This window comes from Rhipicephalus sanguineus, chromosome 10 (genome assembly GCF_013339695.2).
Source record: "Rhipicephalus sanguineus isolate Rsan-2018 chromosome 10, BIME_Rsan_1.4, whole genome shotgun sequence".
Lineage (NCBI taxonomy): Eukaryota > Metazoa > Arthropoda > Arachnida > Ixodida > Ixodidae > Rhipicephalus > Rhipicephalus sanguineus.
In genome coordinates, this window is record NC_051185.1 from 4,119,760 (window position 1) to 4,142,666 (window position 22,907).

The following is a 22,907-nucleotide window of genomic DNA, read 5'->3' on the forward strand; positions in this document are numbered from 1 at the left end:
TCGCTCTACTGCTTCGGCCATCACATCGCAAGGGCGCAAGTAACGAAGGCCTTAATAGCCATGGAAACAGCGCGCGTAACTCGCACTAAATCGCGTCTCGAACGATCCGCAGGGAAACATACAAGGGCTGTGTCATTGCTTTGACGAGAATTTTGCTGCGGATACAATCGATGCAAGGCTGCTTTTGAGCGACATAGTAAACATGCAGCAGTGCATTCCTCCTGCAGCGCGATATGATCGACAAGGTCGGCCTCTCTGCGTGGAACTGCTGGCTACCGTCGGTGTTTTGTGACCGTGCTTTTGTCAAGCACTTTGATGCTCGCGTAACAAACACCGAGATTTTTTTTTTTTTCGAAAGAGAAAATACGACTTGCTTGTCTAAATTTATGGGCGGCAATTAACACTTCCTTAGTTGTTTCATATTGAACATGAGCTGCAAAAGAAAGAGCGAAATCTGTCTCTCTCTCTTTCATGTGCACGTGACGTGTTCAATATGACGGGCATTGTTTGCGGCATGTATCGCACCATCAATCGCGGTGAGTGAGTGCAAGCGTAATCGTGAGTTTGCAATTGCGAATGAATGAGACAAATACATGTATAGTCATAGCATATAAACAACGAGTGGGCATGTCAATATACATCATACGATTCCTAATTAAACGAATGCCTTGAATACACTACACGCACGCACACACACTTTTCCGAACCAGCAGCGTAGCCAGACATTTTTCTTTTTTTTTTGGGGGGGGGGGGGGGTGAAGTGGGAGGGAATTTAAGCATACTTTATGTATGTTCGTGCATGCGCTTATATACGTGTGAGTGTATGCAAAATTGGAAAATTTCGGGGGGTATGCACTACCCCCCCCCCCCTCCCCGGCTACGCCAGTGTTGTGAACTTCATTACGCTGAACCCAATGTAATAGGCGCAGGAAAAGGATGATTAATTTCACTGGCGTAGCTGGGAGAGGGGGTTCAAACCCCCCGGAATTTTTCAATTTTGCATGCGTATATAAACACGCTCACATACAAACGCACACCTGAACATGCATAAAGTGTAGGTAACCCCCCCCCCCCCACCCTCCTACAATAAAACAAAAAAATTCGCTACGGCCCTGATGAACTTTGCGGAATTACAAATTTGCTCTGGTTTGTGGGCCAGCCAATTCGTCGGTTAACGTCTGGAAGCATTGGAACGATATACAGCGCTCGATATCAGGACGGAACGCCTGTTGCCACGCATCTAATTGATGGAAGCCTCCACGCGAAACGTCACGGTTCCCGTCTCAAGTAAGTGCAATGATATGCACGCTTACAGAATGAGCAGTTGTCAGATCGCTGTTTAACTTCTCCACTGTCGCGACTTTTCAAACTTGTTGGTATACGAGAATATTTTATATTTACGCGTTCGTTTCCGTACGACTTTTTTTGTTTTGTAGTATATCGGGCCATCGCTTTCGGACGAGAAGGAACACTGGTATTCGTTAACATTCATCTGTCCATGTTTTCATTTACGCGTATACAAGGCTGTTCTATTCGCGCCCACATTTCTCATGTGGCAGGAAAACCGTGCAAAAGCGTCCGGTGCGCTTCGAGTGTCTCACCCCACAGGTGGAGCCCCCAACAGCCCGTACAATTCTCTAGGAGGCCCCGTAAGCTGTCAGCACATAGGATCTCTAAATAAAGTTCTTCGTACCGTAAGTCCAAGCGCAGTCGAGTCGATATAGGATGCACGGTACATTTGTAATTGACTTGTATGCGCCTACTTCGATAATGCTTGTGAGCCGACCACACAGCGACTATCAAACTTGCATTCCATTTCGCATCATCACTTATTCGCATCTCAACTCGCGCTGATATTGCAGTCAAATAGGGCCGATTTGGCGAGAAACCACTCACCACTCGGCGTCGCTAGAATTGTGTTCCGCGGGCACAGCGTGGCGTTTCCCATGGTTACCGCATTGGCGTTTCCGCTATGCGCGCTGCACGCGCCACCCAGTGTGCTCAAAAACGCCGGGAACACACGATCAATCCGGGGTCGACGACCCTCGCGCACGCGGGTGCTATGCGCGCGGAATTTGTGCTAATGCATGCTGTACATCATTTTTATCTTTCGAAGACAATGCCTTGCATTCAGGTCACAATCATGTCCGATTTCTGGCTAAATATATAGAACGAATTGGAGCTTTTTACCCGTGTATGTTGGCCTGCTTTTTGTGGTTAATTTTGTATCTTTAGAGGGGATCAGCAGACGGCTCATAGCTTTGCACGTGTTGTGCTCTCATCACAAAGTTTGTGTTGAAAGCAAGGTCACTTCGCTGGCTGCAGCGGCCACGTTTCCCGAATGAACGAGCGAACTGCTAGCTTTTCTTCGTATAACATTCCAAATCGTTGTTGTGACTCTTTCGTTTTCCCGTTCGGGCTTTTCCATGTCCACTTCCAATTTCTGTGCATACTGCGAAATGCACGAACATGCTCATTGGGCTACTTAAATGCGAAAGTAAAAAGGAAGCAGGACTCTGGGAATAGCGAAGAGATATGCTAGTGGAATTCGCAGGAAAACGCTTTGAAAATTTATTTCAGACAGACGCGTGACTAAAACGGTTCAGATACCTATCACTGATATTTGCACACAACTGAGACAAGAGTGTCATGCATGCACATAAAAAAAAAGGAAAAAAAAAAACTTGTGTAGCAAATGGTGTAAATCCTGCGCTAAATGCCGCTCCACTAGTGTGAAACCTGAGCGATTCCCGTTCGTTGAGTTCCCACTGCTCCGTTCACCAAACCGACGACGACGTAAATGTTTGAGGTAAGCATGTACGGTTTCCCCGACACGAACAGAATCTTGTTAGGGAGATTCGCAAACTCGGTGTGCGACATGCGCGCTACTTTTTGCTGCGCTTTATCGACTTCCTGCTTGTTACAGCAGTTGAGAACGAGTCCCGTCAGGTTGTTTCCCCCTTCAGATGTAGCGACGCAGGCGCCGGAAAAACGCCGGTGAAAGGAGCAATCGCGCGCCTCGCGAGGCGGTGGCGCCCTCTCTCGCGCGGCGCGGGTGTCAGCCGCATGTTTCTGAATTGTTTTTAGCGATTATGTCAATTATTGCGATTACTCCTTGGTAGTTTATGTTAATTATATAAAGACGTTTATTTGCGGGCACTCGGCGACGATAAACGACTGCGACAGTCAAGGCGGGTGCCGACTCTGAGCTGCGCTCTGTCCGAAGAGGGCAACCCACTAGAAGGGGCCGGAGAGGACGACACACTTCAGAGTTCCAATAAGCTTCGCTACAATTATAATATTTTAGACCTTGTTCGTTTATTTTAACCCTGTTTTGAGCATTGCTAGCCTTCTTTTATGCCTCTATTGAGCACTTGATTGTGAGCGTGATCACGCCACATCAGATCTACGGACAAGCCGGACCTCTTAAAGGGCCCCTAAACCACCTCCGATAAATTTTTTTACCATTTCACGTAAACGCAGGCGTAGAGTTCAGAATGCCGTCACGATCGACAGTGCCAAACGCGGCAGCGATTCCAGGGCGCTCCACAAATTCCAAGAAAGAAATCCCTTCCAAGAAAGAAATCTGACACCATTCGACCTCCAAACAAAGGACTACACCGCAAGGGGCGGTCATCTCACCCACACTTTTCCACGTTGCCATGACAGGCCTTGCAAGAAAACTCAAAGACATTGCCGGCCGACAACATGCGATATATGCAGACGATATCACAGTATGGACAACTACAGGCAGCCTAGCGGAGAAAGAAGATAGATTACAACAGGCAGCTAGAACCATAGAAGAGTACACAAGGATACGGGGACTTCAGTGCTCAGCGGAAAAGTCTGAACTTATTCGCTTCACAAAGAGAAAAGCACAAAGGATGGACCCGAGTCTAAAGCAGGAAGTCAGGCTAGAAGGAAATATCATTCCGGAGAACGATACGATCAGAATACTAGGTATGTGGCTGCAAGCTAATCAGAGATGTCTGCACACACTACGTAAACTCAAAAGCAGATCTCACGCATGATCTCACGCATGATCTCGCGCATAACATACAACCGTAAGGGCATGAGAGAACAAGATACCATACGACTGGTCAAAAGTCTCGTCATCAGTTGTATTACATATACTCACTTCCGTATCATAATATGAACGGGGAAGAGAAGGAAAAAGCAAACCAAATAATAAGAATGGCCTACAAGACAGCCCTAAGATTACCGCGTAATACTTCAAACGACAAGCTATTGGCGCTTGGTCTTCATAACACAATTGACGAATTAATTGACGCACAGCTACAAGCACAAGAAAATTGCCTTCTCCAGACTCCAACTGGCAGAGCAGTCCTAACACAACTAGGGCGCGATGCATTAATACAAAAGCATCAAGAAACTAAGGAGGTACCAAACGAACTTAGAGAATGGTATACGGTATCGCCAATACCAAAGAACATGGATCCTACTCTGCATGCTGGGAGAAGAAAGGCCAGGGCGAACAACATTGACAAACTGACAAAATATGTGAACACGGCGAGATTCACTGACGCTGCGCCTTATCAGACCGATGCAAGGAAGGCTGTGTCTGTAGTCACAGACCGTAGAGGGAAAATTACAGTCTGCGCTTCAATAGATCAATCCTCGACAACAGAAGCGGAAGAGGTCGCCATAACCCTTGCAATAAAAGAGGGATGGACGCGAAACGCTCCATTAACCATCATTACTGACTCACAAAAGGCTTGCAGAAACTATCTAAAGGGCAAAATTGGAGCACAGGCGCTCCGAATATTGGTTGGGACTGGATGGGACCCCAATGTGAACTAGGTCCAGACTGTGACCTGGGCACCGGGGCACGAGGGCGTGACTGGGAACCTGCATGCGGATGAGGCGGCTCGATGCTTTACACATCACCAAGCCATCCCATACTCTGCAATAGAGAAGGCCTACCCCCCTAGACCCTTGCTACGCAACGATTCTTAGGTACTTTAAAGAAAATAGACAAATCTATCCACGCCCACATGGCAAACTCGGCGCTGCGGAGGCGACCGTGCTACGAAGATTACAGACGAACACTTACATAAATCTGCACACTCTCCACCTGATCTACCCCACAGCGTGTGGAGCAACACCAACACTTTTTCACATCACGTGGGAGTGTGCGGAGCACGGAGAAGAACACGACACAAATGGCACATGGGACGAATGGGAGGCGCTGCTGTCCAGCCCGGCCCTGAAAGATCAGCTACGACTGATCCGAAGAGCTGAACGCTGAACGGGTGGCTCGTGCCAGTGGGGCCTTGGAATAGGGGCACCACCCTGCCGTACAGGCTACGCTTTTCGCCCCCATATTCCCTGCGGGGCACTGGGGCTCTAGCCTGTCTGGTTTCTGTACACAATAAAGTTTTATACTACTACTACTACATTCTCGGTGGGTTGTAATGACTCCCCCCCCATCCGAAAGCTTTCTGCACCCAACGTGGTTTTGCACTGCCTCCGGGATCAGCCCACATTTGACCAAGCGCATTTGATCATGTGACGGCATGATGACTGTAGAAGCGTCGATATGCGGGCCATTTGGTTAGGTTCATATCTAAGAGCGCAAACAAAAGAAAGAATGAAAAAGACGGGGCACAGGAAAAGAAGCTACAGCGCTGCCCAGAACTTCACCTTCCTGCACTCCACGCGGTCTGACGACGCACATCCAGGAACCCGTGACAGGAATGGACGACCTGTGATGGTGACGTCTGCACGTGATGAATTTTTGCATCCCTCGTGTTGACGCCTCCGAAGTCACTTTTCACGTTTTGATGAAGCATCTATATAGGCTTGCTGCAGGGGCGTAGCCAGAAATTTTTTTCGGGGGGGGGGGGGGGGGGGTTCAGCCATACTTTATGTATGTTCGTGCGTGCGTTTGTATGTGTGCGTGCCTATATACGCAAGCAAAATTGAAAAATTTAGGGGGGGGGGGGTTTGAACCCCCCCCCCCCTGGCTACGCCCGTGGCTTGCTGGTGCCATGGAGTGACGCGGTTTTTACGATCGCATTTGTCAGACCGCGCGAAAGAGAGCAGCCGCCGAAGCGCGTTTCCGGCAGCGGCTTTGGGGAAAGGCTGCATTGCTGTCCTCGCCTTCGGAGAGCATGCGGAAACTGTACTCCCTCTTCTCGTCATATTCTGCAACAACGGCCGTTTTTTTTCATCGCGAGCCAAAAGTAACAAACATGAGCAGCCGTAGTGGTAGCCATAGGCGTGCGCAGGGTTCCCCATCGGCGGGGGGGGGGGGGGGCGAAGGTTTATCGCAGCGTCCGCCTGCTAAGGCAATTGTACGCAGCAGATCCCCCCCCCCCCTTAACTGACGAGGGGGGGGGGGGGGCTTCGTGCGCACGCCTATGGCGGTAGCAGCAAACGCAACCAGCAGGTATCTTGCAAGCGATCGTTTATGAAGCAGATATATGTCGCCGACAAGTCGAGGATATCTTACAAGCGAAAAAAGGCTTTTATGGACTCAGCAGTGAATAAGTTCCCAGCGAAATGAGCTATCCCAAGGCCGCGGCTTTCCGAAGTGGCGCATTTGCCATCAGGGGCGTAGCCAGATTTTTTAAAGGGGGGTGGGAGGAAAGGTTTAATCCCCCCCCCGCCTTCCCACACACACACTCAACTTTTTTTTTTCGGTGGGGGCACAGTTTCGACCAATGTTTTTTGGTGCTCCTCGCAGTCAGTGGCCCCACCGCTAGCAGAAGTGTACAAAATGATGTGGTATTGCTGTGATTTTTTTTTTTTGAGCCAATGCATAGCGGCGACCGAAATTCGCTACGCCATAGACGGCGTTGTTGCCTTGGCTTTCGATTTTGCACGTTCATTGCTCTGCGTGGAGCGAGGAAGGGGGGTGGCCAGTCGTCGAAACCTGGCGGCGTCACAAGCCGTGGGCTACATTCACCAACATTTCTGCAGTGCGTTGCATCTCTCTTCTGCTTCACGCGGGCTGCGCGGACGCTGCGACGAGCGGCATCAAACCATGGTCGCCTGATCTCGAGCTCAACAAAACTTTTTTTTTAATTATTGAAATTAGCTTTTTCGTGCTATGTTATTTGAACATGCGTGTGGCACTTTCGGTATAAAAATGAATCCTCCGGCGTCCGCACGCTGCATAAAAATTCGCATTTCAATTTCTCCAAATTTCGATATAATGCAGTAAATTGCCGATTTTACTGAGGAATTTTGTTGAAACTATGCACACATGCAGATTATCACCGAGTAAACCTGGTCACGAACAGACAAAGATTAGCTCAATGGTGGGCAGCAGTCACCTGCCAGCTGCCTAAGCCAATATCTGCCGACAGCGGGTGTGTGTGGGCAGTCCGAATGCAAGTCCGAAGTGTGAGCAGTCCGAGATGGATAACAAAAGAACCAATTCAAGTTTCCACGTTCCTGCAATTCACTTGCCTTGATCAATTTTCCACTAAGCATTGCAGACTGTGTGCCCAGCATGTGTTGCAATGCAATTAGTGCAAATCCACCAAAGGTCTCGTAAGAAATCAGTGTGACCGAACAGTCGATAGTGACTGCGGACTTAATGGCAGCAGTCGTGAGCTTATAAAAACTACAGTAGATCCCACAAGCATTGCAGTCGTGCAGGAACGTTTGTTATAAGTGTGAACACAAAAGGAAGGCAGTGAAATGGCAAAAACATTTGTTTTTCAAGTTTGCAAGTTTTATTTGCTTCGTAAATGCCGACCCAATGATTGTGGTTCACAGAATGTTCAAAGAAACCAAGTGCTTGACGCTGAGGGCTTTGCTGCCGTCAAACTTTCCACATTGCAATGTCCTCAGCTGTGCTGGTTTATTAGTCTTAGTCTCCAGACTTTCATGATCCAATTAATTGTTGACAAAGGCACACACCACACACACCTTTGACAAAGTCGCCTCTGCTAACATCAGTAACACAGCCTTGCGAAAGAAACTGTTGATTGAACGTATTACACTACCCAACCCACATTTTGCACGGCATTCCTCCCATAGAGGAACGTTGGTGACGATGTTAACAGGATGCTTTCTTTTTTGAAGTCAAAGTAGCCCTAAAGGCCATCAGCATGATGGTAATACGTGGGAGGGGGGAAGAGGTTGCGTAACACTACCATGTAGTAATACAGTTCTCACAGACACAAAGAAAGAGAAAAGTAAAATTATAACACTATTTGTGTTAGTGGCCACCTCGTGCAGTTAAGACAGGACACTATGCATATGACATCCAAGGGGAGCACCACCTTCACAATAGGCCAGTTGTACGTTTCGTATATTTATCTATCTACCTATAATATATATATAGCATATATGAATGCAAAGTCACCACACGTTCATGTCATTTGAGACACACTCCCACTGACAGCATAAGAACATCGCACTGTCGTGCTATTTTTGTTCTTAATAACCGAGTGTTTGGTATAACTGGAATCGTGATAAGTGGGCTTTACAGTAGAACCCCGCTGTTACGTTCCTCACTGCTGCGTTTTCCCGGCTGTTACGTCGTTTTCCGCCGGTCCCGGCATAGCTCCCATAGGATACAATGTATTGGGAACCCCGCTGTTACGTCGTAACTATCGGACCGTTCCCGTATGATACGTCGCGAAGTGCGCCCGGAGCCGACCGAGTGACTACCAAAGAGAGCGGCCATGGTGCATTTTCACGCAGCTTGTCCTCGTTTGACCGTAATATTAGCCGCATGAGAGGCGCAAGCAACAGAATCTTTCAATTGATGCAAACAAAAGCATGGCCTTCGAGATTCAAATTGCAAAGATGGCGTCTATGACGTAACTGCTCACGAAAGCAAGGCCTTCGAGATTGGCATTTACTATTGACAAAAGCATAGCCTCTGAGATTTGCATTGCACAAACATGACGTGTATGACGTAATTGCTTGCGAAAGCAAGGCCTTCGAGATTGGCATTCACTTCTGCCATCGCGTTGGCGTAGACTCATCATCATCGTTATTTGTCGGAGAACGGGAGGAGTTCGAGCTGGTTGGAGCTCGCATGGTCGTGCGTGCGGTTCGTGGTTGGACTCGCCGCGCCGGTCGTGATTGCGTGTGCTTAGTTCTTTCATGCCTACAGCTGTTGGTGTTAAAAAAATCACATACGTTGATTACATTTCTGTGTATAAGGCCGTCCTAAGCTCCGCGTTTCTATCCATCGACTAGATCGCGGCTGAGCGCGCCAATTTTCGTGCTGCTCGTAAGAATTGAAATAAAATTCTGTACCACTAAATATTTTGCCGTTTTTTCCTGTTTTTCGGCTCTTACGTTTCCCGTCTCTTACGTTTATTTCCTACGGTCCCTTCAAAAACGTATCAGCGGGGTTCTACTTATAAACATTTCCTTGCAAAACAAACTCACAACCCATAACGAAAAAAACCTGCCTAACCTCAATGCAAACTGATATTTTGTGGATAGACCAGTGAGGATGTCCTGCCATCTGCTTACTTTCGTTCTAAGCTGTTTAACCTTTGCAACTGTTGCTGCACGTATCTTGACAGCAGTCAAATGACTTTATAACGAAGTACTGGGGACCTTCACAAGTACTTCGTCAGGCAGTGCGATTCGTTGCAAGGATAGCAAGCACGCAGATACTCCCCATAAAGCCAAGATGTAAGAAATCTTTCGTTATACAGGTCACTTTGTTGTAGAGGCACTTGACTGTAAACACTGGCAATCATCATGAGGTGGTGCGTCTTCTGGTTAAAACATTTGTGAACTCTGCACTCGCAAGACAAGACTCTCATAAAAGGCTGTAAAAATCCATAAAAGGTCGTAAAAATGTATCGTTGTATAAAAAGACATATGCCTCACATCAAGAAAAACATTCACGCGACATCATGACTACAATGAACATTATGACTATGTACAGATGCCATGTGCTGTTGTCCTCCATTAAAATGATAAAAGTGCGAAGTACTAGAGAATCGAGTTTGAAATTTTGTAAGGTGATGATGATGTTCAATGGCTGCTGCTGCTGCTGTCTGGCCTCTGCAGCAGGTAGCTGTCGTAGGGCAGAACCTGATGTTCAGAGATGCAATCTGAAAATACAAACACAACATTACTCACTAGTAGTATAAGAGCAAAAGCTCTCTGGAAATCATCCCTTGCAGCTTCGTGCTACATTTCTTGCCATGGAGAAGAACTATGACTGGTACAAATGAAAAACCTTCATAATTTTCGCACAAAAAGATTTGTAAGGTGGTAAACCTGTCAAGAAATTGTATTCCCAAGACTGTCATCCAAGAGTTAACATTGATTGGGCTAGAAGCTTTTGTTTGGTGCACAGTCAGTAATATCATTATCATGCTGGTACGTCAATAACTGACATAGCATTTATGTGCTGCCAATTAAATTGTGTCCAGACTGTGGTGTCTGGAAAAAGAGCAGGACAATGTGCTCTCGGGCAAGCTGTCTCGGTGCTGTGCCAATAATGCTGTTGCCTGTAAATGGCGACGCACAGAGTGGCATGTGAAACAGTCACAAACATCACCAATGCCATCTCCGGGAGGCTGTCTATGAAAGGCCAGCAGGCTTTATTTCCGAGACTTCGCTTGCACCTCCGATCCTTACTTACCTCGAAATTCTTTTCTCAATTTTTACAGTTCCAAGTTAACAGGGTTTAACTGGAGTCAAGAAAAAGCTGGTCTAGCAAGGCGCTTGACCTGTACGACGCATTCAGAGCGACAGGGTGTGGACTTTGGTGTGGAGTGTTCGCAAGGCTACAGAGCAACAGGAAGGGCATGCAAGAGGAGCGTACCGAGGAGCCATCGCTCGGAGATGTGTGTGACTTGGGAGAGCCACTGGCTGCGTTGCGGATCGCCCAGGACCACCTGGCAGCGAAGGTATGATGGAGACACCTGCACAGATGTCTCTTTCTGTCACACAGTACAGTGCAGGTCAGTGCAGTGCTAGCGGCAGTAGTGCAAACTGTTTCCTAATGTAGGAGATTCCTCTAGGTATAGGTCAGAAAACTCGCTCGTGAGTCGACTCACTGAGACTCACTCAGACTCAGGTCAAGCCGTGAGTCTGAGTGTGAGTGAGTCCCGTGAGTGTGGTGAGTTTGAGTCCAGGTGAGTCTGGTTGAGAAAACTTTTATTGAGTCTGAGTCCGAGTGAGCTTGTATCGCAAAATATATTTCTTGAATGAGTCTAAGTGAGCTCCACATTTTTTGCCGACCTATGGTTCTATCTACTCAACTTCACCTTTACTATCAGCCCTACGTCGGCCCACGTTTATGCTCACGCCAACTCATACATACTTCAACGCACTAGCGTTCATACGCCGGCTCAATATGTATTGATCAGAGGCGTGAATTACGGAGGGGAGGGGGAGGTGCCGTGATATCCTCCCGCAAACTCTATCATGGGCAGTTCTTTATAAAAACATCTTGTGAGTGATCTCTTAATAAAAATGTCCTTATTGAATTGCAACCACTGATAACTCATATTTGAAGGCACGAGATCAAAAGGTGCCAAATTGAGCACTGATTATGCGAGATATTGGTGTTGGAGAGCATTGACACAGTGTTCGTAAAACCCGAATATATACGCAAACAGACTCATGAGGAGACTCACTCAGGCTCAGATAGAGCCGGGAGTCTAAGTGAGTTCGGGTGAGCAACATTTTGGTGAGTGTGAGTCCGGTTAAGAAAAAGTTTAGCGAGTCTGAGTCCCAGTGAGTCCGGTTGAGGAAAATTTTGGCGAGTCTGAGTCCGAGTGAGCCCTAAGGGCAAAATATATTGCAGTAGTGAGTCTGAGTGAGCTCCAATTTTTTCGCCGACCTATGCCCCTAGCAGACAAGGACACCCTTCTTATGTGGACTGATAAGAAAAGGCGCTAATGAAGTTGCATAAAAAATTAGATGAATGACAGGGTTTAATTAGCGCTTAAAAACCTCTGTTCATTGATTTTGATGAAACTTGCAGAGTTTTTGTGTGCCGATTTCAAGTATGCAGTTATTTATCTATTGCAACATAGTGTTTTTAAAGTATAAGTCATTTCATGCGTTTCCTTGGGAGCAAGAGCTTCCCCAAACTGAGAGAGCTACAAAATAAGTAAGCATATCACAATAATCTATTATGAGAACCGTTTGCAATAACACAATAATGGATGTTCTAAATCCGTTTGGGCAAAACTTATGGAGTGCTTAACATTCATGACTAGAATCCCAGCTTGACATCGACTCACTCGCAAATGTTCAAGATACCATAACATTTGTAATACTATTAATTGATGGGGTTTAACGTCCCGAAACCATGATTTGATTATGAGAGACGCTGTAGTGAAGGGCTCCAAGAAATTTTGACCACCTGGGGTTCTTTAACGTGCACCTAAATCTAAGTTCACGGGCCTCAAGCATTTTCGCCTCCATCGAAAATGTGGCCACCGCGGCTGGGATTCGATCCCGTGACCTTCGGTTCAGCAGTCGAGCGCCTTAACCACTAGACCACCGTGGCGGGTATACCATAACATTTGCTCAAATGGGTTAAGAACGTTCATCCTTGTTTGATTGCATACAGTTCTCATTCCAGATTATTCTTATATGCTCATTTACTTTGTAACTCTCTCAGTTTTCGCAAGCTCATGCTCCCAAAATGGCACACGGACTGTTTGATATCTTAAAAACTACATGTTGTGCTAGAAAAAATGATTGGACATTTGAAATGTGCACACACATATACATAAACTCAGCATGCTTAATCAAAATCTATCAAAATGTAAAAAAAAAAAAGAAAATTGTGCAGCTTGCACCGAGTCTCGCAAGGCTGGGGCAGAACAGAGCTGGTCGGCACTCTGCTGGTCCTGGCTTGACTAAGCTCACGTGCATTATAACATGCCCATTGACAAAGTGTTCACGTGATCACATTTTAAATCACGAGTATGTATTGGCTAGGTATCGATCGAGTTCGATTGGGAATTGCTTGGCAATCACAGCACCAAGTAGCTTAATTGATTAACTTAATTACCCTAGGTAGCTTAATTGGCCTATTTTGCATATTCGAAGCTTGGTCCCTTGCATCCCAATTCAGCGTAGGCTTAATTAGCTATTTGGCACTAACTAGGCTCAGACTTAATTAGTCGTATTTGGATTAGCTCGGCTCATATTGCTGAGCTCGGCACGACTGGGCACACCAGAATCTCAACTCGGCTTATTTTGGACTAATTAGACTGACATAATTAGCCTAATTATTCTTAGCTAATTAGGTATTACCATGTTCCACTAGGCTTCATTAGGATTGGATATGATCAACTTGGCTTAACTTGGCTTGACGTGGCCACACCGCCATGATGATAATCTCTTGTCTACATCGTGAACCGGACTAACGATGGACATAACAGCTCTGCTGTAAAAATTTTAAAGACCTGTATGTCCTCCACAGAAGACTGAAATTTCACTCGTAAAGTGCTGAAGTTGCCCCCCCATGCATGCACACACACACCTGGTGTGTGCATGCATGTCAGGGTGTCTATCCCCAAAAGGCAATAAACAAAGATGAAACAGCTGTAACAGCTCCTGGAGCAACTCATGTGCAGGCAAATCACTTCGGAGCAGATCAACGGGAAAAAAACGCTTTTTTTTCGGTCTTGATTAGCACAGACATGGTCACGAACTTTGGTACTTTTTCCTTTCCTGTTACACATTCATTTTTGCAGCTTGATGAAGTCTTTCACGGCCAACACATGATTAATACATTTTCCGAGAGGCCTCTGCTAAAAGGCTTAAACACAGTTGTGTAATGGTTGCTTGTTGCCATCATTTCGACCTATTTGGCGCTAGTACTTCGAGCATCAGGCAAGAAACAATATCCGACAGAGTTGCTACGCATTCTACAACGTGGATGCTTCAAGTGACTAAACCGAATGCCTGCACACACAAATACAATTTTTGCACAGTTACAGCATCCTTCACAAATAACAAACAGCCAGTTAGAATATTTCATGTGTTCAATTTACAATATATACTTGAGCTGCTGTCAGCAATAGAACTACACATCAATGAAGTAAACACATCGAAGAGGTGCGAAAACAGCGAGCAAACGTTTGGTTTACTGGCCTCCCTAGCAAGTAATGATTATCTTCCTGTATTTATTTCACACAAAATGGAATAAATCCATTGTTGCAAGTAGTGCTCTGCTGTGTGTGAATCTATGCTGTGTGTCCCATCGAAATGTTACGCTATCCCACTTCACTTACTCTCAAATGCATAGGCAATGCTCAGGCTTTGCCACACGTTTTCTCAGTTCCCTGAATTACCTCTGCGCCTAGAAGCAGTAGCAGGTCACGGACGCGATCAGGTGGGGGTGCTGTGGCTGGCCCAATGTAGAAAGGACCCCGACCATCCAGGAGCGGAGCATCTGCCACCAGACACCCTGACAATTTCCGTTTCTTCCCAACGGCCAACCTGGGACGGCTGAAGGCAAAGGCACCTTCTTCCAGCCAGCGACCACTCTCTAGTGACTGGTAAGCCTGTAGCAAGACACACAGAAGTGTGCGTATTAGTAGCTAAGCTACAGAATGAACCCAAGCAGCAAGTCGGGCTATAGAGAAAAAATTTTGAAAGCACTGCATAACTCGATGCAAAAGTAGGCCAAAGCACATTTGGTCCCAAGCAATGGATTGCCGGTTTACTTGAAAGCTAAATCTAGTATTGCTTATTCTGAATTAATCACTGGTGGCGTCAAAGTGTGACAAGAAAAGCTGTATAGTGTGTACTAAGAGGGATCAGAGACAATGTGAGCATGTGGTCTGCTCAGAAGAGCATCAGCTCAGAGAAAGAAATTAGACATAACCTTCGATGTGTTTGTTGCAAAAAGACTGCACTCCCACCAATGAAACAGGGTTTATGTAACCAGATATTGATTTCTTCAAGGGATCCAGAACCATTTTTCCAAGTAATCATTGAATGGCATCAGTATCGAAGTTTATTGCCTTGCCAGTTGATCCCCACAAAAATTTTTCAAGTCTGCCAACTATGAGCAGAGTTACAGGTATTTGTTACACTTCAAATACTTTTTTGTCCCGAGTTTACTGAAAGTTACACAGGAGGGTATGACATGGGGGAGGTAAGCTAAGTGAGCGCACGTCATGAACTCTCATCATGAAACACGATCACCCTCTCCCATTGTGACTCTAGTGCATGCTAGTGTTACTAATGTGTGGCACACTATAAAGCCAGTATCCCAATACTGGGGAAGGAGGCGTTCTTTCCCATGGAATGCTACACCCCGACCACCTCATTCTTCCATGGTGTCCGTGCACTCACTTCACTTCTTTATTGAGTCTTGACATTCTTCACGATTATTCCTCTTCTTTGTCCACCGTTACTTGTCATTCTTCACTGCGTGCAACAAACCCCTGTAACTCCATTTGTAATTTACAGATTTGAAAAATTTTTGTGGCAAATGATTCGCGAGGCAATAAATTCCAATAATGAGCTCATTCAACGATTACTTCGAAAAGTGTTGCAGGGCTCCTTTAAAGTTGCCATCGATTGCACTTGTTTTCAAGCAGAGATTCAAAGAAAGTGCAATTATGACCTGGTAGGTTGTTTGCAGGCACTTACCCAACGAACAGGCAGAAGCCAGCAGTTGCCTCTTGCTAAGGCAAACAGCACGTGCAGTGTCCGTCGTGGCTTTCCAGCCACGGTGCCACATATCACATGCGTTGTGCGATCGGTGACCTCGGCTGCAGTAGTGAAACCGCCCAAGGCCTTCACTATGGCACCGACAGCATCGCGGTCAACTGGTTCAAGTCCTGTCAGGACGACGCTTGGGCCTTCCAACCAAGAAGCCCTGCTCAGGGCACGAGCCCTAGCTCGGCTCTGCAATTTGGCAACATCACGGATTACGTCGTCGATACAGTAAGCCCATCTCTGTGGCAGAAGAAAAGCCCCGAGGAAGTCGCAAACCCACCAATTGGACGAAGAGCGGCCTCAAGAAAATGAAAAGGTAGCTGCGATGCCTTACATAGTACCACCATTGACGCATGAAATGCAAACAAGAAACTACTAAGTCCAATAGGTTGCACAAGTGATCACTCCACAGCCTTATCTCGGACCGCTAATCATGCGGTTGCCAAAGATAGCTTAGGCCTAAAAATAAGCTCCGCAAGCCGAAGTCACACTGACAGTACCGGTGGAAATGAGAACAAAGTTAACCTTAACTTGTTTGAATTTCAATTGTCTATGGCTGTGCATCGAGTGTTGCATAACTAGAAAAAAAAAATATGGCCGAGCAAGCCAACCAATGTAAAGGCGGTCTTCCAGCCCTCTTCAAACTTGACAGGCTCTGCAAAGCTCTGGCCAGCATCGTAAATGGGGTGCTATATAATTCTCAGGTGATCAACCAGATAACATAACGACACGTGCATATCGGTCTGGTGATGGCAGCTTATATCTATCAGCAACACAATGAAGCTTCCAGGTAGAAAAGGTTGGTTTTATCTACCAGTTGCTATAGCAACCGGTGCTTCGTGGAAAACCTGAAATGATCAAGGCACGAGATGAAAGTAGGCCAGTGGCGTAGAAGTAGAAGCACCTGTCTCACATGCATCCGACAGCTGGTCAGACAACTTCCTAAAGTGCCGGCCACTGTAGCTACAAGAGATAAAACTTTTTCTCTCGTAGTACCTCCGACAGAGAGATGCTGCCATTACCGGACTCATGGGCTTGCAGACTTGCTACTTTATCTGGTAAATCGTGCCTCACGAGTGCCCTCACCTAAAAAGTGTACATATATCATACACTGTGGTCATAAACTACAAAAGCAGTACCTTGACTTTCATGTGGAAGTTGTATATGAAATTCCTTTGTCGTGGGGTAGAAAATACGTCATTTCTTCGGAATAAATATTGTTGGGAGTGAGGCCCTTTTGTCTTCACCTCAGAACAACAAATGTGATAATGCAGGTAGTGAGCAGTACAATGTGGCATTACGTTCCACTGGTGTTGCAAAATGACAGCAGTAAATGCAAATGTCCACCTTACAGTGCATTTGGCAGATTCTATCGGAGTACCACGCTTCAGCCAAGAGCATTCTTAACTTCAACTCTGAGTGGAACTGAGACCTGATTGCGTGACTCCTCAAGCTTTTGTTCTGGCATGATGTCAGCTACGGATGCATGTGCAGAGCACATTGTTTGTAATGAAAGATGACGGGACGTGCATCTTCCAGTTCCAATTGCTCTGCATGCATGGCTTGGACAAGTCTTCTCTGGCTCAGATCAAGAGCGGGCTCTGCATTGTTGCAATCCAAGTGAGAGTCTGGTAGCGCCGAGCCGAATGTACCACTAAAAAAAAAATAGGAGGCTTCTGCTATGCAATCACTTGTCTCCAATATGTTTCATCCCTTTGCGAAAAGAGCCTTTGTTGTAAGCTGCCCACATTCTGAATTGTGCAAGCTAACTAACACCTCCTTTAGCATGTGCACAGTGAGGGAACACCAAGTGGCGGTAAAAAGTACCACTGAAAAAAAATTGGCCTTTCATCTTTCTCATTCGTAGTGTCTCGATTGGTACGAGCATGCTGTGCAAGTCAACTCACCACATCTGTACTGAAGTCCTCCAAACTACGCCGGCTGATACGACGGTCCTTTCCCGAAGGCAGTCCTGGCAACGGGCCCTGCTCCACTTGGGCTAACTCCTTCAGTGGGGTGTGGGGCTCCTGTGCCTCCCGTGTGTTCATCAAGCCACTCGGATGGACTAGTGGAAAGCTGGACGACACTCCTGACAACAAGCACTTCCGTGGGACAGCCACTTTGCCCAAAACTTGCGTCTTCACTGCACGACGACAGTTGTAAGGATTTCCTTAGGAAGTCGGAATTATGCCACAGAAGGCGCACCTACACGTCTATTAACCAAGCAGTGTAACTTCAGCATACTGGTACTATGTAGGCAATAAGTTTTGCAACTCACTACAAAGCTTAGATACCCCTGACAGTAAACAAATTTTAAACCTAAAAAGGTAAAGGTATGATCACAAAGCACCTTTTGTTTGAACCAATCTGTCCAAGCACTTTCTTTAGAAATCCTGTCAATAATGCGCAGTTTATGTAAGTGCCATCAAAATACATGATCTCACTCAGTACTGGCACAGGAACCAGCCTCATATCAACATCATCTTGCTTAACAAACTTCCCCCTTGAAACAATAGCAACAGCTTTGCTACCGTAAAACATGCAGGTCTAGAGGGAACGGGCAATCCAGGGGGGCAGATAACCACAAGCACCCGGTATTGGGCGCGAGGACATACCGTGGTACCACCATGCGGAGGCATCCCAGTGACGTGCAAGGTTGAATTGCTCCGCCAGCCCTCTCCCGCACAGCCGCTTTCGAGTCTCCTCTAATATTATCCTCGTTGCACTTCCCTTCGATGAAATCAGTAAAATACTGCAGCGGCTTCGTCACTGCTAAATATCTGCTCTGAAAAAAATGTTATGCTCCTCATAATACCTTAGACAACGCCCTGACTGCTGACATCGTCTGCTATGGCCGCCTACATGGAAGCCACAGAGGCCAAGCGTGCTGCTTTTGTAGAAGGTTACGAACCATCTTGTGTCGAATTGAGGCATCAAATAGGCTTCAGCGCGTGCTTGCGTCTAATACACATATTTTTGCTCCAAGAAATACGCGCAACCATGTAACTTCATTCAGTGTCTGTTAGCAACTAAAAACGGGCCACGGCTGACACGACAAGCATGCGCACATTTACATTACTGTTTAGCACACATACTATCTCTATGAAGCACGACGCAAGCGGATTCTCCGTTTTGTGGAAAGCAACCAAGCATGCTTAGAGCTGCATGCAGCTGCAACCTTTCCGATATGATTGGAGGCAAACGCAAGAGAGCCGCACGCACGTGCCTCATTTGGAGTTGTAGCTAGATAACATTTCACGCGAGCACAAGTTTCTCTGCGGCAAGCTCTTAACATTTACTTGTGGCTCCTATTGCACAAATTTTCTACGGTTGTCCCACGGTGCACTTTCAATCGCCATCGAGCCACATAGGAAAGCAAATTTTCTATGACTGACTCAGTTCTCCAGCTTCTACAAAGGGGTCAATCGCGATCGAAAAATACGGTGCAGATAGGGCTCGATTGTGATAGAAAGTGCACTGTGTGCCAGCCAGCCGTATTACTTTGCGCACTTAATGAGCATGCTGCAAGCTGTGGATTACCGTGGTCTAAATGGCAATGTCATGTTTCAGCTAAAATACCAGCATCCAGCCTTTACAGCTTCATTGATAAGCAGTACGGCACTTTGCTGCTGCTGCTGTTAGAAGGTGAATCAGTAACACATGAGGACAATTAATATGGACACCTGAGGGGGGTGGTGGTACGCAGACTAGGGTGGAAGTTTCATCGGCGAGACAGGTAACTTTCAGCAAAGATTCAAGCAGCACATGTATGATGTAAGAAAGAAGGCTTCATCGAACAGCAATGGCCGAGCACGCAGAAGCAACTGGCCATGAAATAGACTAAAATAGGGCAAGAATAACAGAGAGAAAATAACTGGACCTCTCGGCTTAATTTTGAATCTCTGACAATCCGGACAACGGCACACATGCTTAAATGTAATGACGGCAATTTTCCACAAGTGTACGCATGTTGCTACGTCATATTTTAAAACATGCATAACTGAACTGTTTGCGCATTCATTTATCGTTGTGAACGAGGCTCCCGTGCAGGAGCAGAAACGTCTTGATTTTATGTGACCATTCTTGATCGGTGTCCATTTTAAGTTTTTAACCCCATGGGCTAGAAATAACAATAAAAAATGACAGGTGACAGCGGCATCCTGCTCTTGCAGAGCAAGGTATAAGTGAAAGCTCACACCTGGTTCCTACGCATACGTATAGCGCACTGTGGCACGGAGCAGAAAAGTACCAGGCCGCCGGTAACTTTTACTGCACTTTTCCAGATTGTGTAGCCTCTAGGGTTCCGTAGACATAAAGCGACAGCAAAACAATGCTGTTCAAAAGAGAAAACGCCATGAAATTGCAGTTAAAAACAACGCATTCAACCGTCCGCTTCCCTTCGCTAGAGCGAGGTGAGATCACATGATCCAACCCTGCACGTCACAGCGCTCGCATCTCCAGTGGTGGGCCTCGCGCCCAATAATGATCATTATCGATCACTGTCTCAATGTTGGACTACCCACCTGGAGAAAAACCTGGATACACGTCTGCTGCAAAGGCACAACTTACATGTGTAATACATTATTCTTTCAGTGTTCCTTCAGTTTGCACTCACCTTTGCTGCACCCTAGTTATGAACACTGCATTGTACTCTCTTCATGTTTCCACTGCTCCTCTTTGCGTTATGTTGTGTTCACCCGGCCATTCCCAATGCACTTCCAGTGCTTGTGTTTATTTGTGCAGATTGTGCAGGCAGTTTTACTTATTTGGTAGTACGACCTTGCTCAGTATGCAAATTTAACTAATGTTAAGTAGTTAGCATATCTTGAGTTACCTGCTGCAAAATTTACAGCTTGAGGGAAAATGGCTAACCAATGCCCATTTGCACACAACACGTCCATTGAAAGGGACTGAACAAAGATCAGTTGTGCATACCTTTTGTAACAATGTCCTGTAAACGCTGTGTATTTGGCGATAGCACTGCTTCGTCGAGCAGCACTTCACACCTCAGGTCGAGCAACCGGGGCCTTTGCCTCCGCCTAACTGGAGACGGAGAGTCCACCTTGGTGCGCCAAGACCGAGGCTTCTGCAGAGCAAACCACGTTGACATCACCACTAGTGTTATGTATGTATCTGCATCCAAGAACATATAGTTAAAGGGGTCCTGAACCACTCTCAAGCTAGGTCAGCAAACACTGCTATGAACAGCTCAGCCAAATTTTGTAGTCACGAACGGCACACAGCGTTTACAAACGGAGTGCAAAGTTGCCACTTTTTCAAGCACCGTCTCTATTTTGTCATTTAGCAGACTGGTAATATTGGCCGATAGCTGACATACATAATGAGCGACATTTCGACCAGATGCACTTCTTGCCGCATGCTGGCACTACGCTCTATTAGTGTGCTAAAATTACACAATAGCATACGCCAGAAGCGAGCAAATGCATTTCCATTATGTGCGCTGACATAGCTTCTCACCACCATGCCATCCCTCCATGTGTAGCATGCTCACCAGGATGGAAGAGAAAAAGCACTTGAACTGTGTGACAAATCCCTGTAACTCTGTTCGTACTTGACATAGTCACAATATTTTTACGGTAGTGAGGCAATAAACTCCGATACGAAGGTAATTCTACAATTACTTAAAAAAGTGTTTCAAAAGCCCTTGGAAAGATACGGCGCCCTGCTTACAAATATCACTATTTGTTTACGACCAGTCATCAATGCGTCTGGGCACACATTCTCAGTGAGCATTACGGACAGGGCCCATTGCCACGTGAACAGGTTCAAGTTGTGGTGTTCAATAGGGTGCTGACGGGAAATGGAACAGCTTCATCCAACTGATGCTGTGACGTGCACGTTGCCATACGTGGTAACCCATCTTTTGCAACTTCCATTCATTCTGCGATTTTCTAGCTTTTATGCATGACATGCTTAAAGTTACAGGAAGGCAAAGGTAGGTACAGCAACACATCTTTAAGCAAATGGTCCCCCCCCTAGAAAATGTGCCATTACAAAAGTATTTCTGTGGAAGTGTTGGCTGCTTACCCTAATTTTGCGGCTGAGAATGGGACAGTCATAGGCTGCAGACACAAATGGTGGGAACCTCTCCGGTGATGCCAGCCTGTTCTGGGCGAGGCACCTGCAAGCCACCAATTTTATTACGTCACACTGCTTATCTGCACACCATGAATTTATCCGAGCTGTCCTCACATTTCAATGCGCAGAATTAGCTATTAGGGGAAGCAAGAGAAACTGTATAGGAGTCGGCGTGCAGTTTACAAGGAAACGGCAATCGCTTTCACAACCAACGTAATTATCCCTTTTCAAAGATGGTTGTATATTTTGGTAAGTACGCCGCAAGCGTTACAAATGCTGAAACGAAAACTGGCCACATAAAAATTGGAATGACGCTCATGCAACGACTTTAGAGACATCAGTTCGAAGTGCTGGCTTTGAAATGAAATGCTCCGGTTGTTTATGCGAGCTCTAGGACCCTTGCAAGGCCAACTAGCGGAAATGATAACAGACATACTGTAGCGCTGATAACAGACAAAAGAAACACAAGACGACGGGACTTTTCTTGTGATTGAGCTTCAGCGCTACAAGATGTCTGTTAGCAAACACCAACTTGCCCAGCAACACGCTCCTCTGTAGCGGAAATGAGAGGACCCGAACGCTGAGCTCAATTCATGACGCATTTCAGAGAGACCGGTTCCTCCGAAGTGTCTTGTAAGACGTGGACTCACTCTTCCACCCAGAGCGGCCCCACGATGGGGATGGCCATTTGCAGGGCTCGTTTGCGTGTGGACACACGGCCCTCGCGGAACACGACGTGCGTCACGCTGGGGCCCAAATGGCGGCGCACCGTGGCACCCAGCCGCGTCATCAGGCTTTCGAACGTCGACGAAACGTCCTCGGTGCCGACGCGCACTTCGATGAAGGCGCAGACGTCGCGCATCGGCCCGTCGGGGTTGGTTGGCGGCCCTGTCAACAGCTCCCGATACACGGACTCTGGAACGCCCTGCGAAAAGTACAACGACCGAGCAGTGAATTTTCGAGTGACACGAAAATATTTTTCAGGACTTCTTACGGGCCCGGTTCTCGGTGTTCCTGGAGTCTTTGGTGTAGCGGCAAATTTCACTTTCTTCGGCGGAGGCGTCCTCTCTGAGCTCGTAGACCCCATCGCTGACTTGTGGAAACAACTTCGTGCCGCTCAAAAGCGAACGACGCGCCCAAAGCGTCTTCAGCTG

At 46.6% G+C, this 22,907-nt stretch overlaps 1 protein-coding gene across 1 annotated transcript; it reads right to left on the reverse strand.

The window, feature by feature from the left end:
- Positions 1 to 9,717: 9,717 nt before the first annotated feature.
- On the reverse strand, positions 9,718 to 22,901 carry LOC119406849 (microcephalin-like). The gene is made up of 9 exons (XM_037673596.2): positions 22,748 to 22,901; positions 22,404 to 22,678; positions 21,703 to 21,796; positions 20,590 to 20,740; positions 17,562 to 17,797; positions 15,586 to 15,843; positions 14,277 to 14,489; positions 10,781 to 10,880; positions 9,718 to 10,061 (listed from the first exon to the last, which is right to left on the reverse strand). Exons 1-9 carry the CDS (start codon positions 22,838 to 22,840, stop codon positions 9,982 to 9,984), a joined length of 1,500 nt encoding a protein of 499 aa, XP_037529524.1. The 5' UTR covers positions 22,841 to 22,901; the 3' UTR covers positions 9,718 to 9,981.
- Positions 22,902 to 22,907: the final 6 nt, after the last annotated feature.

Bases quoted from the DNA above. Each gene is read 5' to 3' on its own strand.
- LOC119406849 (XM_037673596.2), bottom strand. From the start codon at position 22,840: ATGGGGTCTACGAGCTCAGAGAGGACGCCTCCGCCGAAGAAAGTGAAA. The intron at 21,797-22,403 runs GTGAGTCCACGT...GGTGGCTTGCAG, and splicing joins GGGCCGCTCTGGGTGGAAGA to GTGCCTCGCCCAGAACAGGC. The intron at 10,881-14,276 runs GTAATTCAGGGA...ACATCTGTGCAG, and splicing joins TACTGCTTCTAGGCGCAGAG to GTGTCTCCATCATACCTTCG.